The sequence below is a fragment of the Acomys minous genome (assembly GCF_964271855.1).
Source record: "Acomys minous genome assembly, chromosome: 5".
NCBI classification, from domain to species: domain Eukaryota; kingdom Metazoa; phylum Chordata; class Mammalia; order Rodentia; family Muridae; genus Acomys; species Acomys minous.
The window spans coordinates 87,853,619-87,880,133 of NC_140494.1; the positions used below are offsets into that span (position 1 = coordinate 87,853,619).

At 48.1% G+C, this 26,515-nt stretch overlaps 1 protein-coding gene across 2 annotated transcripts in view; it reads left to right on the top strand.

Moving 5' to 3' along the window:
- The window catches only part of EEPD1 (endonuclease/exonuclease/phosphatase family domain containing 1), a 115,137-nt gene extending 94,505 nt beyond the window's left edge, over positions 1-20,632 (top strand). For both annotated transcript variants that reach the window (XM_084783930.1, XM_084783931.1), the window contains 5 exons: positions 5,174-5,284; positions 9,057-9,191; positions 11,743-11,881; positions 17,487-17,681; positions 19,942-20,632. In XM_084783930.1, coding sequence (XP_084640056.1) covers positions 5,174-5,284; positions 9,057-9,191; positions 11,743-11,881; positions 17,487-17,681; positions 19,942-20,141 — 780 coding nt within the window. In that variant the 3' untranslated portion in view covers positions 20,142-20,632. The remainder of the gene's footprint in view (positions 1-5,173; positions 5,285-9,056; positions 9,192-11,742; positions 11,882-17,486; positions 17,682-19,941) is intronic.
- Positions 20,633-26,515: the final 5,883 nt, after the last annotated feature.

The following is a 26,515-nucleotide window of genomic DNA, read 5'->3' on the forward strand; positions in this document are numbered from 1 at the left end:
CCCTGAGTTACATAAGGACATTTTCATATGAATGTATAATGTACTTGGAGTTTATTCTTGTCCTGAACCCTGCCCTCCCTGTTAGCCCCCCTTACTCCCTAGATAGTGTTGATTCTATTTTAATGTCATTTGTACACACATGATTTTACAAGTCGGTATAACATTTAGGAGCCACAAATGAGAGAAAACATGTGACACAAGTCTTCCTGAGGCTGACTTAATTCACTTATTATGATTACCTCCAGTTGTCGCTATTTCCCTGCAAATCATGGAACTTGGCTCTTTATAGCTGAATAGAACTCCGTGCTGTGTGTCCCCCACACTTTCCAAAGACAATTCTACTTCATGCTGGCATTTCTGGGATCCAAGGACTCTGTAGAGAGGGCCTGGCCTCAGCTCCTCTGACCTTGGCACACTCTGGCCTACCTGTCAAGCAAGGGCTGCACCAGAGAAGATGGAATTTCAGACGCTCTCTCTAGCACTTGCCAGCTGTGCAGTCGTGAGCTTACACCCGAGCTTGGGCTTTGCCTGTCTGTGGGGCATTCTTTACTGGTGAACAACTGCGGGCTGTGTGGAGTCAGCAGAGATGTTCTGTACGGGGCCATCTCCTGTAGCTTGGCAGGTGGGAAGGCAGATACGCCAGCTTCTTTCCCCTTCCCCAGCTCACCACTCATCCTGGGAACCCGTGGACTCGGATGCAGCATGTTTCAGGCACCCGCTGGTGTGCACACAGATAGTCTGTAGATCACACTTGGATCAGCAAGGACCCAAGGGGTGTTCTATTGTGTGGGTTAGCTGTGAACTGCAAGTGCAGGGTCATCTCTGTTTACACATGTAGAGTTCTTCTTTCCAGTCCTAGAAACAGAAGAGAATCCTACATCCTATTTAACTCTGATCCTGAAAACCGAGGACAGAAAAGTTTCAGTCAGCAACATAGCTCCTGAGTTTCTTAAGCGATTATTGTCTTTAGTGGCATAAGGAATATAGAAGGAGGGGCAGAGCAGAGGCTAATGTGCTACGTGGGCTGAGAGAGGGTGACAAGGGCCAGGTGTCAGATGTTCTAGATTAAGGTGGCTCAGAAGGATCAGCGATGATGCCTTCTTTAGGGCTTCTAGAATTTACCAATGAATAAAGAGCTTTAAATATGAACCAACGAAAATGTAATCCTTTGCATACCTCAATGAAGTCAACTTTGAAAGTCCAGGTTCTCTGGAGAGGATGTGAAATCTGCGTTGCTAAGCTCATCCAGTATTTAATTAAGTTGGCAGCACCCAGGAATTTGTACTTTTAATAAGCAGTCTCACTGTGTCATCTCACTCTGACTAGCTCAAGCGTAGTCCCAGAGACCATCTCTGAGATAAGTGAACACAGAAAACAGTGCCGTTGGCTTGGACCACCTGCCTCCCTCTACGGTACTGCTGCTAGGAAGGGGAGCACTTGAGCTGGATGATCTTGGGGTGTGTTCAGAGACTCACCTGTCCTTGGCTATCTGAAAATCCTCCTGAGGGCTGGGATTCCTGCTAGTGATGACCCCACTGCCTGTTGCTCCCTTGGTAGCTGTGGCCCCATGAGAACCTGTGAAGACTGAACATCCAGGATGCATTCTGGGGATTCTGATGAGAAGTTAGCCCTGTTTGGAGGACAGTGAGACTTCAGCTATTGATGAAGAATTGGGACTTAATGACCTCGCCTCTGTAGGGATGGCTTGGCAGTATTTTCACTCACTGATCTCTGTTGTCCGTGGACTGCAGCTGCGTACTTAGGAGTGTTTCATATCCTAGCTGTGTTAGTTACTTCTCACATTGTGGTGCCATTACGTGATAGAAGCGACTTAGAAAAGGAAGGGATTGCATTTGGCTCACGGTGTGAGGGCAAACAACAGGTTGGCTTAAAGGTCAGTGTCCCACCTCTGGGCGCTGGTGTGTGCCGCATGCCTTGCCTGAGCTTTGGGTTGCACTGATGAGTGTTTCCAGCCTGGTGAGAGCATCTATTCTACTTTCCCAGAGGAGCGCCTTCCTCCCCTCCCCAGCTGTGCTCTTTACACACATCCTGGCAGGGAAGGCATGGCCTCGTTGCGGTGCAGCGGTAGGCAGGAGTGAGAGTGGGCAAATGCCAGAGGTCAACTTGCTTTCCCTTTTTTAGTTTAGTCTAGGATGCCAAGGCAGAGAATGATGCCACTGAGGGTCTTCCATCTCAATTAGCTCAATTTCACAGCTCCAACAGATGCAGCCAGGAGTTTATCCTCCCCCACATGCACACACTAGCACTGTTGATAGTAAAACCAATGAAAGTTGTTGTTGCCTAAACTCCTGGGTGGACACTCCCCAGTCACACAGCAGCACCGAATGAGAGCATCTGTATGGAAAATATCTGGTTAAAATCGAGGCAGTTACCGAGGTAGGGACTTCCAGGGGGAGTCCTGTTTGTCTGGCGTGGATTTGAAGCTTAGTGTCCACTTACATTTTCCACTCACCAGCCAATGGGCTTCTGTTCCAGGTCAGGCTTTATAACAGCCCGGATGCTGCTTAGCAGAGTCCACTGTTGGGGAAAGGCAGCCATTCAGATGACTGTAAATTAAGCCCTATCTAAAGTCAACCTCCTGCGTTATCCTCCCATCACCTGGTCCACTTTCTCTGTAGCACTTAGTGTCGAGTGTTTGGCTGAGTCCTCACTCATGGCTCGTCTTCTCTGTTATAGCTTTAAGAGCAGAACTTTGAAGTCTGCCTCTTGGCTATGCGTTGTGTGGTTGTGTGCTACCCAGAGGGTGTGAAAAGAGCTTATTCCAGTCTGGGAATTGTATAGGGCAGTCTGCAGCTCTGCGGAGTCTAGGATGATGCTTAGGCAGAACTGGGGCAGCTCAGCTGTTCTCAAACCTGCCTGAAGAGCTTGTTACAAAGTGAGTTCGTGGGCCCCACCCAGACTTTCTGATCAAGCATGCCTATGATGTGGCCAGAGAATTTCTAGTAATTTCCAGAGGATTCTGCTATTGCTGTTCCTCAGACCACACAGAAGAAACAGGGTGGGGCCTCAGCGTGGTCCCTCATGCCTAGTGGATGGATCATGGTAGTTGGTGACAGGCTGAGAAACTCCTTAACTTTGCAGTGTCCCAGAGGGAGATTAGAATCTGAAAGGGGCCCCAACAGTGGGACTGGAAAGAGACTTCACAGTTAGGTGGCAGCAGAATCACTGGGCTTGGGGACAGATGGGGCAAGCAGGGGTAGGGGTGGAGGAGGGAGTTGGAGCTCTTAGGAGAAAAGGAATTCAAAGAACCCAGTGAGGCATGGGCTGGGGAGGGGGAAAAGGCAGCCCTTTGTGGCAGGGTAAAGTGGATGTTTGAGGAGAACTGGAGGTTTCTATCTGAATGTTGAAGAGGCAGTTAGCAGCGCGACTCAAAGCTCAGGCAAGGCATGGCGTGATGGCACGTACTAGTAATCCCAGCATTTAGAGGCAGAGGCAGAGGGATGATAAGTTTCACGCCAGCCTTGCCTATACAAGTAAGACCATGTCTCAAAATAAAAAACTGGCAGTGGTGGTGCACGCCTTTAATCCCAGCACTCGGGAGGCAGAGGCAGGCAGATTGCTGTGAGTTTGATGCCAGCCTGGTCTATAAAGTAAGTTCAGGACAGCCAAGGCTATAGAGAGAAACCCTGTCTCAAAAAACTAAAACCAAAACGCAAAAACCAAAAACAACGCCGTCAGCAGTAACATAGAACCGTAGGAGATAATTCTGAATGAGAGCCACAGATTTTTGACCTTCCAGAGAGTAGTTTAAGTTGACACCGTGAGCCTAGACACTAGGCTTGATGAAGAGCAGCTCAGTAGAGCAGAAATCTGTGGTACTCAAAGGAAAGAACCAGGAACTGGGCTGGAGGGATGGCTTAGTGGGAAGGCTTAGTGCACACGCATGAGGACCTGATTACAGAGCAGCGTCCATACGAAACGCTGGCCATGGTGTGCACCTGTAACCCCAACACTGTGGGGGCCAGAGGCAGGAGGATTGCTGGGGCTGGATAACTGCCAGACTAGTTCCAGGCTCAGTGACGAATAAGACCAGATGCCCTTTGGACTCCCCAGGTATATGCATGGCTCTGTGCATTCTCCCACACCAAGAATAGAACACACACACACACACACACACACACACACACACACACACACACACGCACACATACACGCCCCGTCAAGAATACTTTGCATGGGGAGCAGGAGAGGAGTGAGTGACGTGCTGAAGTGTGTTAAGGGACAAGAAGTGCCATCAGGGAGGAGCAGTACCAAATGATGGAGCATCTTGAAAATTGGGCCCAAATCTTTCATGTTGGGAATCTCTTGAAAGAATCACCCCCAGAAGAGTGTGTTGTGTGCTGGAGGAGCTGGCCTTTGTACTATGCACTCAGTCGTTTTTCTAACTCCTCTTCTGTATAGTTTTATTTTGTCACATGCTGTCCCCCTGACACAAATGTGCATCCATGAGTTCTGAGCCAGATGCTCTCCCCCCCCCTCTCTGTGTGTGTGTGTGTACTTTTATCTACAGCATTTATGACACTATAGCCGAAAGATTGTGAATTTGAAGCCACACTAGGTGACGTGATATTTTATCTCAAAAGAAGAAGAGAAAAGAAATAAAAATAGTGGGGTATCCCATATTCATGAACACCCAGATGTGATAGCCATCTGGGATGGAGAAGCAGTGTCCTGGCTGAGAATTAAGCTGAGGTCATCTTTACCCTCCTCTAAGCTATGCACTGATCCTTATCCATGTGCTCCTGGGACCTTGAATCCACTGGTGTCACAGTATGTATAGGGATCTGACAGAGCCTTCTGAATTTCTCTGACCAAAATGATATAGGGAACCCATATTTTTTTCTGAACAGATGGTTTTCATGTAATGATGACTTGTCAGCTTATAAATATTCGCTCCCTAATTTGTGGTGTTAATTTGGTTGTGTGGTTCTTTGTAAACCCTGGTTTTTGTTGTTGTTGTTGTTAAGTTTTTTATGTGTTTATTTTGCAGTATACAAATTATGCACTGCCGTCCCTGGTCTTCGAGAACACAGGGATGAAGCTCAGCAGGTCTTTAGGTGTTATGTGGTGGCGCAGAACCATCTGTGTCTAGCTTTCTAAGGATGCCACGCCCAGGGACACAGACACACTGACCTGTGTTGTGTCTTTGCAGTTCTGTACAGAGCTAAACCAGCCGATCCTGTTCAACATCCGGAAGTGGAAGGGGTCTCGAGGATGCTGGAGGTCCGTTGTTGCTGAGAAGCCTTCCAGTCAGCTCCAGAAGGTACCCCTCGCTGCACAAGCGCCCTGCACGGTTTTTAATTTTAAACAAAGCTTTTCTTCCGAATCAAGGGCGATTTCAATTTTTCTTTGTCAATATCCTTGGTCTAGTTTTGCATGCCTGACCTAACTTTTAATACTCTCTAATGCCATAAACCTCACTTTATATTTTGATCAGAGATGAATTCTTGCTCAGATAGAAAGGGGAGCTTAGCATCTTGGGAGGGGAATCCTACCTGGGGCCAATGCCATCTCATCATTCATTTGTCTGTGTGTCTGTCCTTTTTTCTTTTAATCCCAAGGTCACGGCTCTGTCCCCTACCGTGCTTGCAGAAGCCCATTATTCAGTAGCTGAGGATTCATGGTCACTGTAGTTCACACAGGAAGCATTGAATTCTTTCTTTCTTTCTTTCTTTCTTTCTTTCTTTCTTTCTGTCTCTCTCTCTCTCTCTCTCTCTCTCTCTCTCTCTCTCTCTCTCTCTGTGTGTATGTGTGCATGCATGTGTACATTTGCATGTGCATGTGTGTATAGAGGTTGCCATCAAGGGTCTTCCTCTATTGCTCGCCTCCTTTTATTTTCTCGAGACAGGAACTCCTAGTAAACTGGAAGCTCACAGATTCTAATAGACTGAGCTTCAGGGACCTGCTGTCTCTTCTCCCCCAGGGCTGGGGTTACAGGCACAGGCCACTGTGCCCAGCTTTTTATGTGGTTCTTGGCTCTGAACTCAGGCCCCTGTGTTTGTGGTACTTTACTGACAGCCATCTTCCCAGCCTGGGTTCTTACGTTTTTAAGGACTATTTCTTGTAATTACTTGAGGTTTAGGACTACTTCTTGTAATTATTTGAGTTGAAAAACCACTGCTTTTATATAAATTTTTTGCATAAATGCAGATGTTTTAAGGTTCTAATATGCCTTATCTGCTTATGACATTATGATTTGTATTTACATGATTGATACTCGTAATGTGGGAATCATAAATATCGACGGGATTAAAGTCCTCTTTCCATTTATTAGTGTTGACTGGGAGCCCTTCCTCTTCTCAGTGACTGTGCATATAGCTCCTTTCATGAATTTGCCGTGTTAGTGTGGAAACAGACTTGCAGTGGACAGTGAGCTCACAGTGGGCCAGAGGGAGTTCATGTAGGTTGCATTGGGTTTTCAGAATTGTAGGCCAGGGCTCTCCCCTTTAGTCTGCACAAAGAATAATGCCACTTTGCTGCAGCGGAAAAAACAAAACAAAACTTCATGGATATCAGTGTGTGAAAACTCACGTGACACACAGAGTCCATTCACTTTTATTCACTCATTCAGCAAAGCATTTGTGAGAGGTTATTCATGTATACGTGAGAAAACAGACCCACATCCTGGCCCACTCTGTGGCTACTCTATAAAAACAGCTGGGTAGCCCAACCCCTTTCACTAAGTTTACAGCCGTGTAGAGGGGGCGGGTCAGCTCACCCTACTTTAGCATGAGGAGCCAACGCCATCAATACAGACACTGAGAGCTCTCTGCCCTAGCTACTTCATCTGCACCATGGGAGCAGGAGCTTCTTCCTCAGCTCTCAGGGAAGCCCCAGCCTAGGAGACAGTGAGTGCTGAGGTGGGATGTGCCTCAGATGGTGGCGATTTCAGACTGGGATCCATACCAGTCTCAGGCTGCAGCCGTGTCTAGGCCTGGCCCCCCTGTTATTATGGGCTCAGTGGGTCACCCAGATCAATGGCATGTGAAATTTCCTAAAATTGTTTTTAAACCTAATGTGAGTCAAGTGTCATATTTCCATGATCACGAACCTACAGTTTATACGCTGAACAGCTGTTGGGACCCTGAGTCCTGGAGTCCTGTCCAGGTACCAACTAAAGGGGCAGTTTACAAATGAGAAAGCAGAGAGACATAGGAAGAAGTGAATTTCCCCCAAAGCAGCCCCTTTGTTATTGGATGTGGCAGTTTGCCCTGAGTCCAGTGAGCTACCTTGGGCATAGTGCTTTTCTGTGGTTGTGGCTGTCCTGGCCTCCTAAGCCACATTTTGGGGAGGGTGGGTGCCTGGGTGAAGAAAGAAGTGTTGGGATGAGAAAGGTCCTCAGAAGCTGTGGGTGGGGGTGGGGGTGGGGCATTGATCAGGTAAGGGGAGCAGCATCAGAAAGGGAGGATGGTGGAGCAGGGAAGGTTTTAGGCAGATGAGCTGTGCAGGAGGAAGCTTTCTCTGGAACTTCTCCTTGGGGAATAGTAAACAAAGTAGTAGCCTCAGCTCCACAGCCCACCACGGTGACTTTGTTCTCCTTGTCTTGATGAGGAACTGAGTCTTAGACACACTGAGGGGCTGGCCTGGGTCCCACAGTTCCCAGGCACACCCCAGTGTGGCGGGGCTTAAAGTGGTGCTCTCTCTAGTGGTGGACAGAGATTATTTTTTTCCTATTTATTTATTTATTTTAATTTTATTAATTTATTCAGATTACAACTTAATTGTTATCCCACCACTTGTATCCTCCCATTCCTCTCTCCCTTCCGCTTTCACCCTATTCCCCTCCCCTAGGTCTATGACCGAGGTGGGGCCTTCTCCCCCACTATATGGTCATAGGCTATCAAGTCTCATCTTTCTCTGCTTATTCTTTTTCTGAGTGCCACCAGGCCTCCCCACCAAGGGGAGGTGGTCAAATATGGGGCCCCAGAGTTCGTGTCAGGGTCAGTCCCTGCTCTCCACATAACTGTGGAGAGTGAATGGACAGGGAAATTCTTACACAGCATAAAAGACTCGTATTCTTGTCCCTGTGGCTTCCCTCCTAAACACATCAAGCAAGGTGTGCCTTTCAAATGTCTGGCTGGGGTGTGAGCTGAGACTGTATGTGTGCGTGCGTGCGTGCGTGACAGCAGCTGCTCAGAGGTAGCGAGGGTTAAGAGGGACCTTACAACATAGAGGAGCAGTGACAAGGGCTGTGGGCCTGGTTGATGTCCTGTTGATCTGTTCCCTGGTGTCAGACGTTTAAGAATGCCCTGGTTGCCAGCGGTGGCTCAGCTGGCATAGGCACACTGATGCTTTTCTTCTTTTACAAGGCCCCAGAGGCCGTGGCAGAAGCAGACAGAATGGAAGCAACTTCTCTGATTCTTAGAGCCAGAAGGGGGCCCAGAACTGTGCCCACTGTGCCCCAAGTTTGTCTGTACTTCCCCAGGGCATCCAACCCAGGCCTCAGACCTCTATGGGCAGCCCTGTCTATCTGCAGAGGGCCCTTGTTCAGTTTCAAATCACTAGAACCGTCATCTCTGACCTCTGTCATCCAGCAAATGCTGACTGAGAAGTGAGAAGGTGCTGGGCACCACTTGTGTAAGTAGTAACTTATCAACAAGTGATACCTGCTCCCCGCACCCCACTCCAGATGCTAATCTTTGAACTCTCACATCAGTACTTATGCTGTGTGGCTTTAGGGGAGTTACTCAGTCTCTCTGAACAGCAGTGGCCTCATCTGTCAAATGGAGATGGAAGCTGGTGCTTCCTGTCATGTGATGGTTTGAAAGTGATTCTGGGCCTGGTCTGTTCTTCCCCCACCTCCTTCCTAAGGAGAAGAGCCAGGCAACCTTGGCCTCGAGTAACTCGGCGGCGAGTATTGGGCAGGGTGCGCTGTGGCTTGGTGGTACTTCTCCATGGTGGAAACACCCAGCACGAGTCACTGTGAGGACCCGAAGCAGATCCTGCTGCTCTGCGCCTGCCTGCTGCTCTGCTCTTCCCTCTGCTCTTGGAATTTAGAACCTGGAACTGAGGCCCTGTTTCCATTTGCACCACAGGGCCCCTGCTACTCTGGATTCCTATGGGACACAACAGCCAGTGTGGAGCTGAGAGACATCCCTGGGCTGGAGAGCTCACCCAGCAATGGTCACGGGAAGGCTGTGGATCCCAGCCCGTTCCTCGCCAGGTTCAAGGTACTTACTTCCTGTCATCTCAGAGATCCAGTTCCTTCCGAAGCGGAAGTCTCTGTGACGCTGTGACCCAGAGAAGCCACTCTTCTTCTCACTTGATTGTATTCTCTTAGGGTAGGATCAGCACCCATTCTGGATGCTCCCTCAGTGGGGGACCCTGCAGGGCAGGAGTGAAACTTTTAGGGCATCTTAGACCCAGAAAATCCCCTGGCAAGAAGCCAGGAGTGGTCCACCCTTGTTGTACCAGCAACAGGGGCTGTGGCAAGAGGATTGCTTGAGTCCAGGAGTTCAAGACCATCCTAGACAACGTAACAAAACCTCTTCTCAAAAATAGGTAGGTAGGTAGGTAGGTAGGTAAATAGATGTATAGGCAGATAGATATACAGATTCATAGATAGATAGATAGATAGATAGATAGATAGATAGATAGATAGACAGACAGACAGACAGACAGACAGACATGATATATAGCAGAATCACCTTTCTTAAAAGCAGGCGTACCCAACCCTCTCCCATCTGGATAGGGTCCAGGCTGTGTTCAAGTATGTTCAATGGGTCCACTTGCCTGGTACTAGTTAGTGGGGTGTTCAGAATGGCCACAGTTGGCAAAGCTGCTCTAAGGAGCCCCTTCTCTTTAACCGTTCCTCAGGCCTCATTGTCTGGATGTCAGGAAGAAAGGGCCAACTGAGGGATTGTTGGATTGGAGGCGGGATCCCAAAGGAGCTCTGGGCTGAGGGACCCCTGCCACTGGCTCCTCCCATATATGTGCTTGCCCACGAAGAAGCCACGTGCCAGCCACATCTGGCAGCAGCTGGGTGCTGGATCTGTGTGGCCTGCAATGCCTCTGGGCAGTGTTCCTGGATAGCAAAGTACTTTGATACTGAACAATACAAGCAAGAGGAAGCCAAGAGATCACCACAGACGCAATGAACCTCATCGCAACTTACCCGCAAATTCCAAGCCAGGCAGCTTGACCCCTCGAGAGAGCATAGTAAACCCTCCTTCCTCTATTGAGCATTGACGCCCTTTCTTTCTTTATGCTCCCCAGCAACTCTGGAGCCTGAGCCTTAACCCTAAGCCCACATCATTTATCGGTAGCAGGAGGTGGGGCTTGGGGACAACCCATGTCACAGGATGTATAAGCCCACACCTCATCTATTGAATTTATAGGGCAGAGGTGATGGGGTTGGTGCACGCTCACACACAGATGTGGCTGCTGTGGCACTCAGTGGCTCCTTCCATCTCTCTTCCCGCTGTTCTGATGAGGTTATGTCTATAACCCTGGTACCTGTGGTTCTGATACATGAGTTGGCCAGGATTGTCTTTTAACCTAACACTACCCTTACCTTTCAGTGGTAAGTGATTTGTCCTGGCTCTGGATTACTGGAACAGCAGCCACAACCAGCTCACGTAGCCAGAAGGCAAACTGGTATTTTTGTTGGTGCTATTACTATCTTTTGAGAAAGGGTCTCACTATGTGACCTACATAGTGAGCCTTCCAGTCCTTCCCCTCAGCTTCCTGAGTGAAGCATAACAGAGTAGCTGCCATGCCTACCAACTTTAAAAAACGACTTGTAAAGCATAGTTTTTAGCGAACGTAAAAAAGCAAAGTATATCTAATAAGATAACAGTGAAAATGCCAACTATGCACCAGGAGGGATGGCTTCAAATCATTTGAACCAATCACCAGCCCAGCCCTTGACTTCTTGTTTTCCAAGTCACATTCAAGGCAAAGCCAATGGTCTGGGACACAGACAGCTTATCCTTACAGGCAGCATTTGGCAGTCCAAGTCTCAAAGTGGTTTCTCTGCCTGTGACAACAGCATTTGCAGAGCTGTCAGTCCTGATAGTGATGATGAGGCGAATGGGAGCCACACCATTAAGACAAGACCGGTGCTGTCCACTTCTTGGGGCCCCTGGACTCATCCTTTCTCAGAAGTGTTTAGTGTTTGTTGCCATGGCAATTGAAAAGGCAGAATTGCTAAACCTAGAGCAGCTGGCACTGTTACGATAGCCCAAAAGATAAACTGCCCTTGTGTGTGTACACTCTTAAGAACTGTGAGAGCCAGCCTGGGGCCCAGGCTCTGGGCATATCTTCTCCTGTCTTTGGTTGGTTGGTGAGCTTTGGTTCTTACAGAAGAAATCAGATTAAAGTGGATGTTATCACACAATTGGTTCCAAAGGACAAAGATGAATGGGGTGGTGAACTTGAAGCTAGCCTTGTGGGTAACAGCCTTGGGTCTGTAACATCTAGATACTAGAGACACTTCCTTCTTTCATAAGGTTGCACAAAAGGTTTACAAAAAAAAAAAATCCTACCACTTCCAGATACACAAATGTTTTCGGCTCTGAGGGTGTTGAGGTAGGAGGCTGGATTTTGGAGTAAAGAAATCTAAAATAAAGTACCTTGTGTTGCCCCCTGTGCATCTGAGCTAGCTTTGCTCCCGCTTACCATTGCTGACTGTGTGTAGGAAAACCATTTATGGATCCATCGTAAAATAAAGAGACATGAGTATGCAAGCCTTTTCCTTTCACTCCATTTCCTACTACCCAGGTGGGCAGTAACGACTTGACCCTGGTTAACCTCCAGCTGACAGCCCATGCCCTCCCAGGAGCTGAGAACTCAAGCAAGAATCACAGTGATGGCCACCGGTTGTTGAACTTTGCACTCACCCTCCAGGAAACCCTGAAAGGTAGGAATGTCTGTCTCTGTCTTTGGGCAACAGTTCTTCAGGGCTGGCAGTGGTACCTTTTTCAAGTCATCTCTCTGAACCCTTAGCCCATTCACTCGCCAGCATCATGGTGCAGGGCAGTCACAGTCCTTGCTCTGAGGGATCCTGGCTGGCTGACCTTTCTGCACGCCCCGACTTTGTGTCTGTGGGCCTCTCTGGTGGGTGTCAGGGTATCAGTGATGTGGTCTGTAAGCCTCTTGGATGGAGAAGACAAGAGGAGCTAACATAAGTGGTGATAGTCCTCCCCTGGGACAGCGCATCCTGGGTCTGCCCTGGTGGTACCACATGCAGAGCTGCACGTGCTCTTGTGAAGGAGGCACAGGAGGTGACAAGGTGAAAAATTGCTTCTGGAGACCTGAAACTCACTCTCATATTCGTCTTGATTGCCCTTCTAGCTTCCTAGACTTCTTGTCATCAGCTTGTCCCTTCATAGTGGGAGATTCAGTAAATGATCACCTACGGAGATGTTTCTGTCCAGTTGTAACTTTACATTTTAAAAGCCTTTACATTGTAGTAAAATGGCCATGAAATTTGCCACGCTATTATGCATCTCTCAGCACCATCTCTCTCCTGTCATCTGTCTTCTGAAACTCTGTCCCCACTGAATTCTGGCCTGCTGGTCCTTCTAGCGCCCCAAATCCACCGCACTATCCTCCGTGTTCCTGGACTTGATAGCATTTTGCATATGAGGAGAATCATGTGGTGTTTTCCCTCTGTGTCTGGCTTTTCTCACTTGGCTTAGTATTTTCCAGATTAGTGGTGTCGGATCATGTGTTAGAGGCTCTCTCCATGCCTTTTGTGGCCACATTTTATTGTGTATCCATCCATCTCTTGGTAGGCGCTTGGGTTGCTTCCACCTTTGTGCACTATGAATGTGAACGCGCAGGCTTTTGTTTTAAGTCATGACCTGTCCTGAGCAGCATTCTACTTAACTGATGAATCTTTGGGCTGAAAAACAGCTGAGCAGGTTCAAACTGGGATGCCCCATTCCAACAAGTAGCTGTGTGGGAAACGCTTCACCCACAACTAGTCTCTAGCCTATTAAAAGAATGACTTGAGACCTTTCCGTATCTGGGGACATATCTGTCTCTCTCATAGATGCAGGAAAGAAAGGTGCTGGCTCATAATTTTTTGGAGAGCTGTAAGCAGACACCAATCTCCCCCTGGTCTCTAGAGAAAGAGAGAGAGAGAGTTCAGAGTCTGTCAGAAAACTTCAGGCAGGTTCCACATTGCCAAGGGACTACTGATTGACCCCCCACACAGCATGACTCAGCCTTGACCCATGCAGGTAGGGACAGTGACTCCTGCCCCCCACCCCCCCACCCCCATGCCCCTGCTTGTAACTTAACACCCAGTTAATTGTTAACTGATGACCCAGGGAATTCAGGAAGTGCTCGTCTACAGCAAAGGAAAATCGATGTGTGCAGGGTTCTGCGCAAAGGAGGACAAAGCTTGCTTTCGGGATGGAGGCAGAAACACTGGATTTGCAACCTGCAGGCCTTTCTGCCTTTGTCTGGGGTGTGAAACCCAGCTGTCATCGGGGATCCTATGCTTGTGCTTTCACGGAACTTCCTTCCAACCTAGCAAGATGTGAGGACAGGGTCTCCCTCCATGTGAAGGAGCATATGCTGCTCCTAAGCATCTGGTGGGAAGGCTCTCGGGGGAAGGAGTGCACCTCAGTGGAGCCCCACTTCAGTGGTTGTCACTGTCCCTTTCTAAACCAAGGGGATCTCTGGGGAAACTGGTCCAGGGATCCGTGACTAGGGAGCCCACCCAGGGCATATGACTAAGAGAGTTTGGGCTGCCTGTTCTTGGGGGCAAAGCTGCTGCCACGTCACCCCTGACACACACTGAACTGGAAGAAGGAGATGTGAGAAAACTGGATGTGCCCATTCAAAAGGAGCCTTTGTTTTCGTTTGAAAAGCTACACAGAACTGGCGCGTTGACCCCTGACACTGTCCTCCCTCCTGCTCGCCGAGTTGCCCTTTCCCACCAGGACTTGGCTCTTCACCCCACTGAAAAAGCCTTCTTCATTTATATGGGAACTGTCTGCCTCAGTCTCCCAGAACCTCCGGTTGTCCTAGTCAGTGCACATGCGCTTTTGCCTTCATTCAAAGGCCTTCCTCCTGCCAACACATATTGTCTGTATAGCAGGTCCTGACCCAGTCTTTCCACGTGTCAGGGTGAACATCACCAGCCCGCAGTCTGGGCTTCTTCCTCCCTAGATCTTTGTGAAGAACTCTGGGTTTGAGGGCCACCTCCCGAGGCTTTGGGCAAATCATTCAGTTTTCAGAGTCTGAGCTTTCTACCTGCAGAGAGGAGAAGGTTAAAGGACATGCTGTCCAAGATGTAGTCAGTACAGTGCCGTAGTAAGGGCTCCGTGACTGGTCACTGACCCAGGTCATCAACCCTGGGTTCTGTTCAGCAATGCTCACAGTTTTCCGGGGAGAAACCGGCTCGCCCTGAATTGTACCGTGGGATGTAGTCCACATGTTAGGAAGTGGAGCCCCTAGGAAGGCTTCTGTTGGGTCCTCCTGGAGGAGAGTGTCATTTGTAGCACACAAGTGCCCCCTGCTGGACTCTCGTGTCACTTCACTTTAGATTTCTTTGTCTTTAGCTATTGTTAATACTATATACTTATACCAAGGAAAAGGAATTTGCCAAAGGGCTTGGATATGCTATTTTGTTTATGAGCTGCTTTCTCTAAAGTGCCTCTCATAGAGGGCAACAGCAGCCTCATTGCCCAGGGCCTGTGCTTCCCTGCAGAGAGTTCCCCACAAGGGTCAGCCCTGTCCATGGGAATCTAGTAGGGCCTGGCTGGGTCATTGTTCTTTTTGAATTCCCATTCACAGTGCCTGGGAAATACTTCATAACGATTCCATTTCCTGGAGGCTGGGAGAGAAATGTCTAAAATACTTCAAAGGGACAACCTTTCCACTTGGCCCCTGCCCTCTCTTTGTCACCCTTACTTACACACAAGTAAGTCATTTCTGCTGCCATATCTCTGGCAGACCCTTGTTAGTGTGGCTCAGGAGAGGCGGAGGGAGGCCTGCTCTGCTCAGGAGATCCTGTGTCAGGCATTTATGGGAATGCTGGGCCCTGGTACTACTGTCAACAACTACCAGGAAACGGATTGTTCTCTTCATTTGGTGGACCAAGCCCTGCCTGAGGTCACCAAGCTGAGAGGTGGCCATGGCCGGAGTCACTCAGATGTTTTCTCCTAGGATGAGAACAGCAGTGTTCACAGAAATGCTGCTCTGTAAGGTTAACTCTGCAAGACCACTCTCCTTCTGTTTGCTGTAGGAGGCTGATGCAGGGCATTGTGTATTCAAGACCAGCCTGGGTTACATGGTGATCAAGGCCAGCATGAGCAATTTCAGAATGTCTTGTCCCAAAGTAATAAGTAAAGAGGACTGGATAGTCCTTGCCTATCATGCATTGTGTTTATCTCTTGTTTGGAAAGGAAGGAAGGAAAGAAGAGACAGAGAGAGACAGAGAAACAGACAGACAGACAGACAGACAGACACACACACACACACACACACACACACACACACACACACACAGAGAGAGAGAGAGACAGACAGTGAGAGAGAGGGGGGGAGAGAGGGAGAGCAAGAGAGAGAGAGAGAGAGAGAGAGAGAGAGAGAGAGAGAGAGAGAGAGAGAGAGAGAGACAGAGACAGAGACAGAGACAGAGACAGAGACAGAGACAGAGACAGAGACAGGGAATGAAACTGTGGTGTATGCTTAATCCCAGCTGTGCATGATCATGAGTTCCAGGCCATTCTGAACTACAGCAAGATCCTGCCTCAAAAACAAACAAAGATAAGAGAATCAAAACCATAAATGTTGATTGAAACATTTGTTTGATATTGTCACCGTAGCAAAGGCTTGAAAAGTTACAGAGGGTCACTATTCTTTTGAGCTATAAAGGGCTTCTGTAATCAGTTAATGAATCATTAGTACCCTGAAGAAAGAGCACCCAGTTCATGGCTCGGGGGAGAACTAGAGTTTCTTAGAGAAGTGATTAATTCTAGGGCTGTGCCAGAAAAGATACAGGTGAACCTGGGATGTTTTGGCAGGTCACAAAGAATAAAAGCACTCACTTAGACAAAAAGAAAGAAAGAAAGAAAGAAAAAGACAACATGGTGTTGTGGGGCGAGGGCACAAAAAAAAAAAAAGAAAAGAAAAGAAAGAAAGAAAGCTGGAAAAAAGAAGTAACAATGTAAACAACATAGTAGTGAATTATAATTCAGGGTTTAAAAATAAATGCCCAGGAGTTTACACTTATGTAAACAAATTCTTGAATGAATTAATACCTTCTTGTGCAGAATCCTACATAATTTGTGTAGGCCCTCCATCCTCAAGGCTGTGGAAGGAGGATGCACAGGAAGGAGATGCACCAAATCGTTTGCCTGGGGGTGCTCACTGTTGGTTTTAGTGCCAGGAAGCGTTCCTCATTGGGCTGACATGGGATAGCCTCTGGTAAGGAGGCCAGCATCACCTATCTAGAATATGAACAGTGACTGGACTTTTAACTGGTCCTCTGTTCTAAGAACAGAAAGCAGGGACCCAGATGCCTAGATGCTTGGGTGAATGTGTCACACCAGCATTATTTACAGCTGTAAATTTTGGGGAAAATTTAAGAGATGACCTTTACCAAGAGGCTAGTAAGCTGTGCTCATGGATGCTCTGAGTTGCTTACTGAGTGATGGGAAGACACCGGTCTTTCCCCTGATTCGTTGTTCTGACCTGATCCCCAGGCAGAGAGAACATGCCTGCCAATTAGAGAGTAGCTGCCGCCTGCCTCTCTTGCACAGAGGTCAGGATACAGCTTGTAGGACCTGGCTCTCTGCCTCCATGATGTGAGTCTTGGGTACTGAACTGGGCCACTAGGCTTGAGAGCAGGCGCCTTTGTCTGCAAGCCAGCCCACATCTGGCTTCTTAAGTGTTCACTCTGGGTACTCCAAGTGCTGCCACCCCCAAACCACACTGCTTCGTTGCTCCCTGCCTCCTCACAGTTCCTCTCATCCTTATTGTCCTGACAGCTTCTGTGCATCCTCTAAGACGGAAGCCAGCTGTCACCTCCCGGGAGCCTTCCCTGGCCACCTTCCTTGTGCTACATGGCCTCAGAACCTGTCTCTGGCCTGACACCTACACGCTGCTCCTCCCCTGTCTCTCCTTTAGACTGTGAAGTCCTAGAGCACAGGGCTTGCGTTTTATTCATCCTTGACTCCTGCACAGGCAGGTCCCAAGGAGGTGCTCTGTAAAGGTTTGGTGAACTTTTGTTAGCTATCTGAGCAAGGCCTGCTTTCCTTTTCCCACTGTAAGTTTAGGGCGCAGAGAAACTGAATGGGATGTTCCTGTCTCACACTGTCCCTCATTTCCAAATTAACCTATCCTTAAAGTCTGTGAGTACACAAGAAATACCAGGAAAAGGAGAATTGTGCCTTTGGCCCTAACCCTGAGGGCTCAAACCGGAGACTCGCAGCCGCTTTCGAGGGTTGTGTTAGATTTTGCTGTTTCCCAGCTGCTCTTTCTGATGCTCTTCCTTTCATTCCCAGGAGAAAAAGATGTTGTTATTTTAGGGGATTTTGGCCAAGGGCCTGATAGCAGTGACTGTGATATCCTAAGGAGAGAAAAATTTCACCACCTGGTCCCGGCTCACACCTTCACCAACATCTGTACCAGGAACCCTCAAGGCTCCAAGTCTGAGGACAACATCTGGATCAGCAAAAGCTTAAAGAAAGTGTTCACAGGTAGGGGAAGCTTCCCCCTCCCCCACCCGCTGTCTCCGCTCAGCAGTGGGCAGGGGACCTGTAAATGTCTGGAGTGGCCAGTGCTAGCCGTCCCCCCTCCTCTGTACATACCCACAGGGTTAGGACAGAAGAAAGACTGTCATTGTTGTGTCAGAGACATGTCTAGGAGGGAAGGGCATGTGACAAGTAATCTAAATGTAACCACCAGTGCATTTCACATGCAAGCCCAGCTATAGTCACCTCTGCAGGTCATCGGGGTCCTGATACAGAGATGGACTGATAACCTACCTGAACTTTCAGGACAGTCATTCAACAAACATTTTTTTAAAAGTAGTCAAAGGCTGTGCTATGAGATGAGGTGTGCACTTCCACGGGGGGGAGGAGACATATCACGGTTAGTGTTTCTGTCACTGTGACAAAAAGGCCCAAGGTAATCGACCTGTAAGGAAGAAAGGTTTACCTTGGCTCATGGTTTCAAAGGCTCCAGTCCAGGGTTAGCCGGCATGGCTGCTTTTAGACATCTAGTGAGATAGTGCATTGTGGTAGAAATATGTGGCACCCGCGGGAGGCACCTGTGCCAGACCCATTCTTTCATTTGTCCTCTCCCCCCAACACACCCCTTAGAGCAGCCAGGAAGGAGAGGGGGAGGATCCAGGGAGTGGCTGCAGTGTCAGTGTCGTTGAAAGGGCAGGTACCCAGTGACTTAACCTTCCCTACTTCCTCAACCTTCTACCACCTCCCAGTACTCCTGCCAACTGGGGACCAAGCTTTTAGGGAACCTTTAGGGACCAAATCGTAACACAGAATATCACAGAAGGGTGAGAAAATACTTAATTGATCCACAAGGAGCACAGCATGGTGGATGCTCCACCCTCAGACTGTGACCCACAGAGCCAGGAGGCAGGTAGCAGGATGCAAGCTTGGTAGGCTCTACTGTGGTGCGTGAGTGCGGTGCTGCAGATGGAGTTCTAGGGCCATCCGATACCCACGCCACACCCCCACATCAGCATCAGGGTCTTTGATGAAAGACTAGAATGGTGTTCTCAGCAGGACCCTCATGAACCACAGCAAGGGACTTAAAAAGGAAGGGAAACAAGACTTTGCCACACAGCCAGGGTCCATCCGGTTCCTTGGGATTTAGAATTTTCAGGTGGATGACCATGTTTGCCAGCACTTTCTTCTCTCTGGACATTGGTTTCCTAACAGGGTCAAGTGGACCTCAACTGGGCCTTGATTACCATCACCTGAGGCGTGATATAACTTGCAGGCTTGCTTTGGAGCTCAGGGACTACCAGGCTCCCTGGAAGGCACTTGTATCAGAAATACTGATGCTGAGCCATGCTTTCCTCTGTCCCCCACCACCAACATGTGGAAGCTGGGTACAGGGACAAATTCCCCTGTCACAGCTGTCAGCCTTGCTGCCCAGGCCAAACCTGGAATCCAGGCACTCCATACGTTACATTAACCCTGACGTCACATCTCACAGAGGGGTGCAATGTGCCTTGTTTCATAAGTATATGCTGTCTTCATATATAATTCCTATTTCTTGTATTTCTGTCTTTATTCAAAGGTATCATTACTTCAGCAACAACTACTATAAGTTTATCCTTTCTGCAAGAAGGAGTTGTCCGCTAACCCTTCTTTAGTGGTTTTAGCTTTGTGAAGCAAGTCTTCCACTGACTGTCAAATACTCATTTGTCATTAGAGGTATAGTGTAGTGCTGGCTTAGCATGCGCAGGGCCCCAGGCTGGGCTTAGGGCTTAATCCCTAGCACTCTAAAAAAAGAAATTAATTACAAATGCTAATTGGATTCAGTAGGTTATAATAAAAAGGAAGGCAGGCAGTTGGGAGGGAGATGTGTTTTGGTGGGGCAGGGAGGAGTTAAAGAGAGAGAGTAGGATGGATATGAACAGGACATATTGCATACATGTGTGAAAATTTTAAGAATTTAAAATAGTCATAACAGATAATGGTAAAAATATCACTTGTCTTTTTAGTTTTGTTGGTCACATTAGAAACACTGTATGAACAAGGCTGTTGAGCTGGATAAGAAGCCTGGTCTCTGTGTGCCTTCAATGCCCAGGCAAGGAAGCTGCTGTCACTTCTATTATACAAAGATTAAAAGAAATACGTAGTTGGCCCTGAATTTTTATATATGCAGACCAGCTTACTGGAGGAAGGCTGTCAGGACACCTTGGCCTTCAGGTGAGCAGCTGTGACCACGTTTGTCCTGACTCCTGCTCTCCTCTCTCTCTTCCAGGCCACTGGGCTGTTGTGAGGGAAGGTCTCACAAACCCTTGGATTCCAGATAACTGGTCCTGGGGCGGAGTTGCTTCTGAGCATTGCCCTGTGCTTGCTGAGCTGTACATGGAAAAGGACTGGAGCAAGAAGGAAGTCCCCAGGAATGGCAGTGGAGTCACCTTAGAGCGAAGTGAAGCCAACATCAAGCATGAGCGATGATGACATCACTGTTTCTACCCTTGGACTCAGGGTGGGGCCTAAGAAGGAGCTGGCACTACAGGGTGAGGAGATCCAGGGCCTTCGAATCGTTGTTTTGAGGACCTGAGCCTTGGTCCCTGGACCACCGCCTACTTTGTGAACACTTTAGAACCTCTCCTGAGGGGAGCCTGTCAGGTACTGGCTGTGCTGGGGCACCACGGTGAAGCTGGCTGCAACTGCAATGTCTTGACGCTGGATAGTGAGTTCAGGGTGGGTGGGGGCTGCGCTGTTGGTTGCATCATGTGGCAGCGCAAGAACAGCTACAGAGGTAAAGCGGAAACGGGGGATGGCTCAGGCTGACAAGCAAGGCCACAGCGGCTCTCATTTCTGCCTCACCAGGATGTGATGCTCTGCCGACAAATTCCAGGAAGCTTTTAACTGTGATGAATGCACTTCTCAAAGAGTTTTAGTTTTGTTTTGAAAAAATAATAATAATAAACAGATTAATCTGCCTGGCTGCAGTGAAGGTGTGGGGTGGGTTGCCCTGCTCTCTTAGACATGGACATCCACTCCCTGATGCCTTTTCCCACACAACCCTTTTATGTCCCTACCTGAGATGCTACAAAGGGTCTCTCACATGCTTAGTCATCCTCTGTCTCAGCGCCCCCTTCATCTACTCCTTGTAAGGCTCTCTCCTTGGAGGACCACTTGGCTTCTGGACTTTAGTCTAGGAAGTGATTTCTATCAGGAAGACTCATTTCCTCGCACCATCCCCGCCACACTCCATCCTTAGCTTAGAGCCTCCCTCTGCTGATCCCAAGGCACACGTGGTCTTTGCATCAGCAGCTCCCGCACTTACAAATCCAGCCAAGCACAGATGGAAACATAATTTGTAAATTGTGCCTGTACTGAACAAATACAGTTGCTGTCATCGTCCCCCAAACAATGTGGCATAGCAGCTGTTTTATAGCACTTACATGGTACTGGGCGTCTTCCTATCATCTGGATGGTTTAACGTGTGTGAGAAGATGTGCGTAGGCAAATGCTATACCATTTTGGGTGAGCGACTTGAGCATTCTTGGACTTTGTGTTTCAGGAGGAAGAGTCCGGGAGCCAGTTCCCTGTGGATGCTAAGGAGTGATTGTGGATTCAGGGTTGGCAGGGTTTGCAGGGTTTGCAGAAGGCTAAGCCTGAGGGTATCACTGAGGTGGTGATGGCGGCACACACAGGGGAGGGAAGAGGTGCTCTGGGGGAGGGTTTGGAGGGCAAGCAGTAACAAGTGGGCCTCTCCGAGGCCCCGTTCTCTGAGCCTGAGCCGGGTTAGGTTTATCTTTAGGCATGTCGTTCTATTATTACAGTGGATCCAGGCTTATACTGTCCATTCCACGGCTCCTGACCATCACTCAACCAAAATTAACGGGGTCTGAGCCCCGGATTCTCTGACTCTTAAAACCCATTCACAATGTCAGCTCTATGCATATCGCGACATTATAAAAATAAAACGTAAGTCTTAGTCTTACGCTCTCTAGGTCATTCCAGTCCTCTGTGGAAGCTAAGAATTTATTACTCTTTCCACACCAAGTATAGAGTGGCCCAAGATGGAGAACCTGCCACTGTCACCAAACAGTTGTGTCTTCAACCCCGTTGTGTCAACTCTTTCTTGAGAGATGTGAACAAATGCGTGCTCACCATAGCAGACCAAAGAAGGATTCTACTCAAGTCTAGCTTGGTGAACCAGTGACTTTAATTTACTCACTAAAGGAGCATGGGAGACTTAAAAGCCGCTACAGCACTGAAGGAAAAGCTCCTTCCCAGCCACCTCTGTCTTTGGGAGAGGTGGAGCCTCCTGTAAGGTTTTATAGGTTACCTCTGAGCGAGTCGCTTGGGTGCTACCTCGTGTAGCTTGGGAACCCTCCTAAGGAGGAAGTGTTAGTGTGTCCAGTCTTGGGAGGGTCTTGCATAAGTAATCATAGTGCTAGGATTTCAGAGTAGCCGTGGCCATGCCATAACGTAACAGCATCCCACTATAGGCTCCATGTGATAGGCGCTGAGCAGTGGCTGCATCACTGGTGTCTTTGCTTCTGACCTCAGGCCCCCTTGGTCTGTAGGCCATTGCTTTTATCCTAGACCCTCATGGTTTGCATTCTGATTTTGAGAGGTTTTGTTTTTGTCGTTGTTCTAATTTTTTTTAATTAGTAAACTTTACTTTTAAGAGCTGTTATAGGATATAGGAAAACTTAGGCAAAGGGTATTCCCTTCACTTCCTAATTAACATGTTTCACAATCGGGTAATCTCTTATAATTTCTGTGCCAACACTGTCACATCACTATTGACTAAAGCCCACAGTTTACATTAGATTCACTCTGTTGTGCATCCCATGCCTTTTGACAACCATACACAAGCCCTGAATTTATAGTGAGATTATATTCCAGTTAAACTCCCAGTATAACAGGTAGAAATAGCTGTTGTCCTAGGGTCGTAAGACATCATAATCAAAAACAAATCAGGGGAGGAACGGGTTTGCTTCAGCTTACACCTTTTAGTTCACAGGCCATCGTTGAAGGAAGACAGGGCTGGAACTCAAACAGGGCAAGAACCTGGAGTCAGGAGCTGATGCAGAGGCGGTGGAGGAGTGTCACGTACTGGCTGGTTAATCATTGCTGGTTCAGCCTGATTTCTTACAGCACCTTGGACCACCTGCCCAGGACTTACATGACCTACAAGCTGTTGCCCAGCCTCACTGAGTGGGCTAGTTGCATACGTATTACTGGCAACTCCAACTTCAAAGCACTCTATCTGTCACTAGAGTTAAGGCAGAAGTCTCAGCTCTAAAACATCCCAACAGACTAAGCTCAGGTACGCATCCCAGAACACCAGTCAGAAAGACCCACAGTGCTGGAAGCAGAGAAGGAAATACAGCCTCAGTGTGGCCCAGTGGGAAGAGCTGAGTTATCACCTGAAACCCGGTTCTCAGGTGCTTACTGCAGGCTCAGGAGTTCTGAAGGAACCGCCACAGTAGTCACAGTTGTCCGACTATGATCTCATTAGACACTCAGGGTCCACTGTCTAGAACTTTGTGCAGTAGCCCTGGCTCTGTTGCTGAGGAGGAGGGTTGGTTCTTCATCGTAAAATGAGTATTTATCTGGACCTTAGCTCCTGTGAGCCGAAGTAGCCAGAAGAGAGGAGGAGGAGATGCACTTGAGAGGGAGGGGAGCAGTGGGTGCCCCACAGCTCATAAGGGAGGAGCTAAAGCGAGATGGGGCTGTCCCTGACCCCTTCACAGCCACATCGAGCATTGAGCCTTTACATTCCGCCAGGAGTGGCGCTGAAGAGAGAGCTCTTCCCATTTCTGCCAAATGCAAATCATTCTTGGACCATCATAAAGTGGAATTGTAAGTCGGATGCTATGTTGGGACCATTTGTAAAATGGCATTGATCACATTATAGCTTCACGAGTAATATTTTTCCACACCCTGTAGCTTTTGGAAACCACCATTCTGTCTCCACAGTTTTCCCTTTCCCAGCACTTCATAGATTTGGAATCATAAAGAAAAAAAAATCTCTCAGGGTAATCTTTTCTTTCTTTTTTTCCCCTCCGTTTATTTATTTGTTCATTTTACATCCCAATTACAACCTAACTTTCTCTTCTCCCAGTATCACCCTCCCACCCACTTCCCCAATACCCCCTCTGTAGTAGATGTAAACATGTTTTTGGTTTGATCCCAACTGTGGGATATGAAACAGACTTGTGTGAGTGTGCGGTGTTTGTCCTCTGGAAACAGACTTGTGAGAGGATACGTGGTGTTTGTCTATTAGAAGAGGAACTGCCTCTTGTAGGAGTATGGTCTTTGCTAGCTGATAAACATCCTAGTACAGACGCTGAGAAAATACACACACACACACACACACACACACACACACACACACACACACACATGTCCCCCAAACCAGAGGCTTGGTCTTTTGGTTTTGGCATCGCTTCCGCTCATTTGGCTGTTCATCACTCTACTTCAAGACGCTTCTAGAAAGACACAGTCCAGGTAATGCTGCAAGGTTCTAGGTTCCACCTGCTGCTTCAGACTTCAGCTGTTGTGGTTGCAGTCACCTTTGTTGAGTTGCTGGTTTGCTGTTTAATGGGTGTGCTGAAATCCTGATTAGGAAGAATAGAATTGCTCCATGAACTGTGTCTACTTCTGTTCCCATTAACCTCTTTTCTCTCCTATCTAGGGTAGGTTGGTTGGAAGGGAGGTATATGCATTTAAGAACCCCAAATAAAGTAGGTTTGAAAAAGTTCAAAGCCTACGTTCCTCTTAAATCCCCCCCCCTTTCCACCCCAAATACCAACCCACCCTGGCACATCAAGTCACATCAGGGCTAAGTGCCTCCTCCTTCACTGAAGCAAGACAAGGCAGCCCTGCTGGGGAAATGGGATCCAGAGAGAGGCAACAGAGTCGAAGTCAGAGACAGCCTCTGCTCCAAATGCTAAGGGACCCACTTAAGGACCAAGCATCCCATCAGCTTCATATGTATAGGGGGTCAAGGCCCAGTCCATGCATGCTCTTTGGTTGGTGGTTCAGCCTCTATGAGCCCCGATGGGCCCAGGCTAGTTAGCCATGTAGGTCTTCTTGTGGTGTCCTTGACTCCTCCAGCTCCCTCAATCCTTCCCCTAACTCTTCTTCAAGACTCCCTGAGTTCTGTTTAATGTCTGCTGTGGGGGTCTCTATGTATGTTTCCATTATCTGCTGGGTGAAGATTCTCACAAGACAGTTATGATAAGTTCCTGTCTGTAAGGATAGCAGAGTACCATTAATAGTGTCAGGGATTGGGGGTCTCAAGTTTGGCCAGTCATTGGTTGGCCATTCCCTCTTAATGAAAAAACAAAAAATAAAAAATAAAAAAACCGAAATGGCTGTATCCTGTAGCCAGGCAGGACTTCCAGTGGAAGGAAATCCTTGACCTATAATTTGTCCTGCCTACAGGATGTGCAGGGATAAAGGTGGAACAGAGTAACTTTTCCATCCAGCCACTGCATTTGAGATTTCTTTTTATGGTATAGGATTCTATCTCTCTTTCTCTCCCTCCCTCTCCCACCTCTGTGTGTGTGTCCGTGTCCTTTTCCCCTTCCTCCCCCTTTTCTTATTCCTTTCCCTCTGTTGTTAAAATGTATCCCCCACTATGGAATTGATCTTAGTTTCCTTGCATTGCCTTCTGAGCCATGCCCTCTCCAGTGTTCTTTCCTCTTACCCTCAACTTTGCATCATTTTTGTTTTCTCCTCTCCTCTTGGCTGTGTCTTTCTCATGCCTCCCACCATTTTCTGACAGTCAGAGCAGGAGCCTAACTAGGAAAGATTTCATGAGAGAAGCCAGTGGGTCCTAGGTATGCTGTTAAGGTCAGCAAGCATGAAGTGGAAGCCTGCTGAGTTTCCTGATGTTCCCTACTACAGGTGGATCTCAGGTGGCCGGGGTGACCCTCCCTGCCCATTGTCAAGAGACTTCCAAGTGAGCTTGCGTTAGGAGGCACTTCTCAGCCCACAACCATGGCAGTTCTTCCTGTACTGCTCAGAATCTACTCTGTAAAGAAACTGAGCAAAATCTGGTGGCGGTGGCTGCGGCGGTGCACACCTTTAATCCCAGCACTCAGGAGGCAGAGGCAGGAAGAGCTCTGAGTTTGAGTCTGATCTACAGAGTGAGGTCCAGGACAAGCCAGGGTGACACAGAGAAAACCTGTCTCTAAAAACAAACATACAAACAACAACAAACTGAGCAAGAATGACTCTAAGGACGATCAGATGCCCTCCTGGCCCACGTGATGGGTCCTTCACTGCTGCTCTTGGGGTACAAAGGAAAGCAAAAGTAATCCAAGCCCCTCAGACAGACACTTACCTCTCTTAGTTTCTCTGGTTTAGACCTGTTTCCCTTCTTGTGCATGGGTGATGTAAGATGGAAAGACAGTCTCATCAAAGCTTCCTGCTGACTGAGAATCAAGAATTTCTACACAAAAAATATTTGCTATGAATGTTGCCAACATAGAAGAAATATTATTAATGAAAATGTTAACCTAGCAATACATCAAATTGAAACATGAACATGTATGGCCTTGAGTATGGCCCAGCTCTCTTAAGTATTTTCTGGGAAGTTCAGCAGAACTATTAACTTTTCTTCTTACAATGAAAATATCCTAACTGTTCATGTCTCACCCCTAATCACCCTACCCAGGAATGAAGACATTCTCAGGAGATGCTTTTGCCTATTTTTTTTTGACTATTGAAACAATGGGCTTCTCAAAATTAGAAACTTCCCAGGAATCTCATGCTAGGAGGAAAAGGCTGAAGCCTGGTGCCAGCCAGATGGGGAGCTTTTCTGCTGGGAGGAGATTTCAACATGCCACATCAAC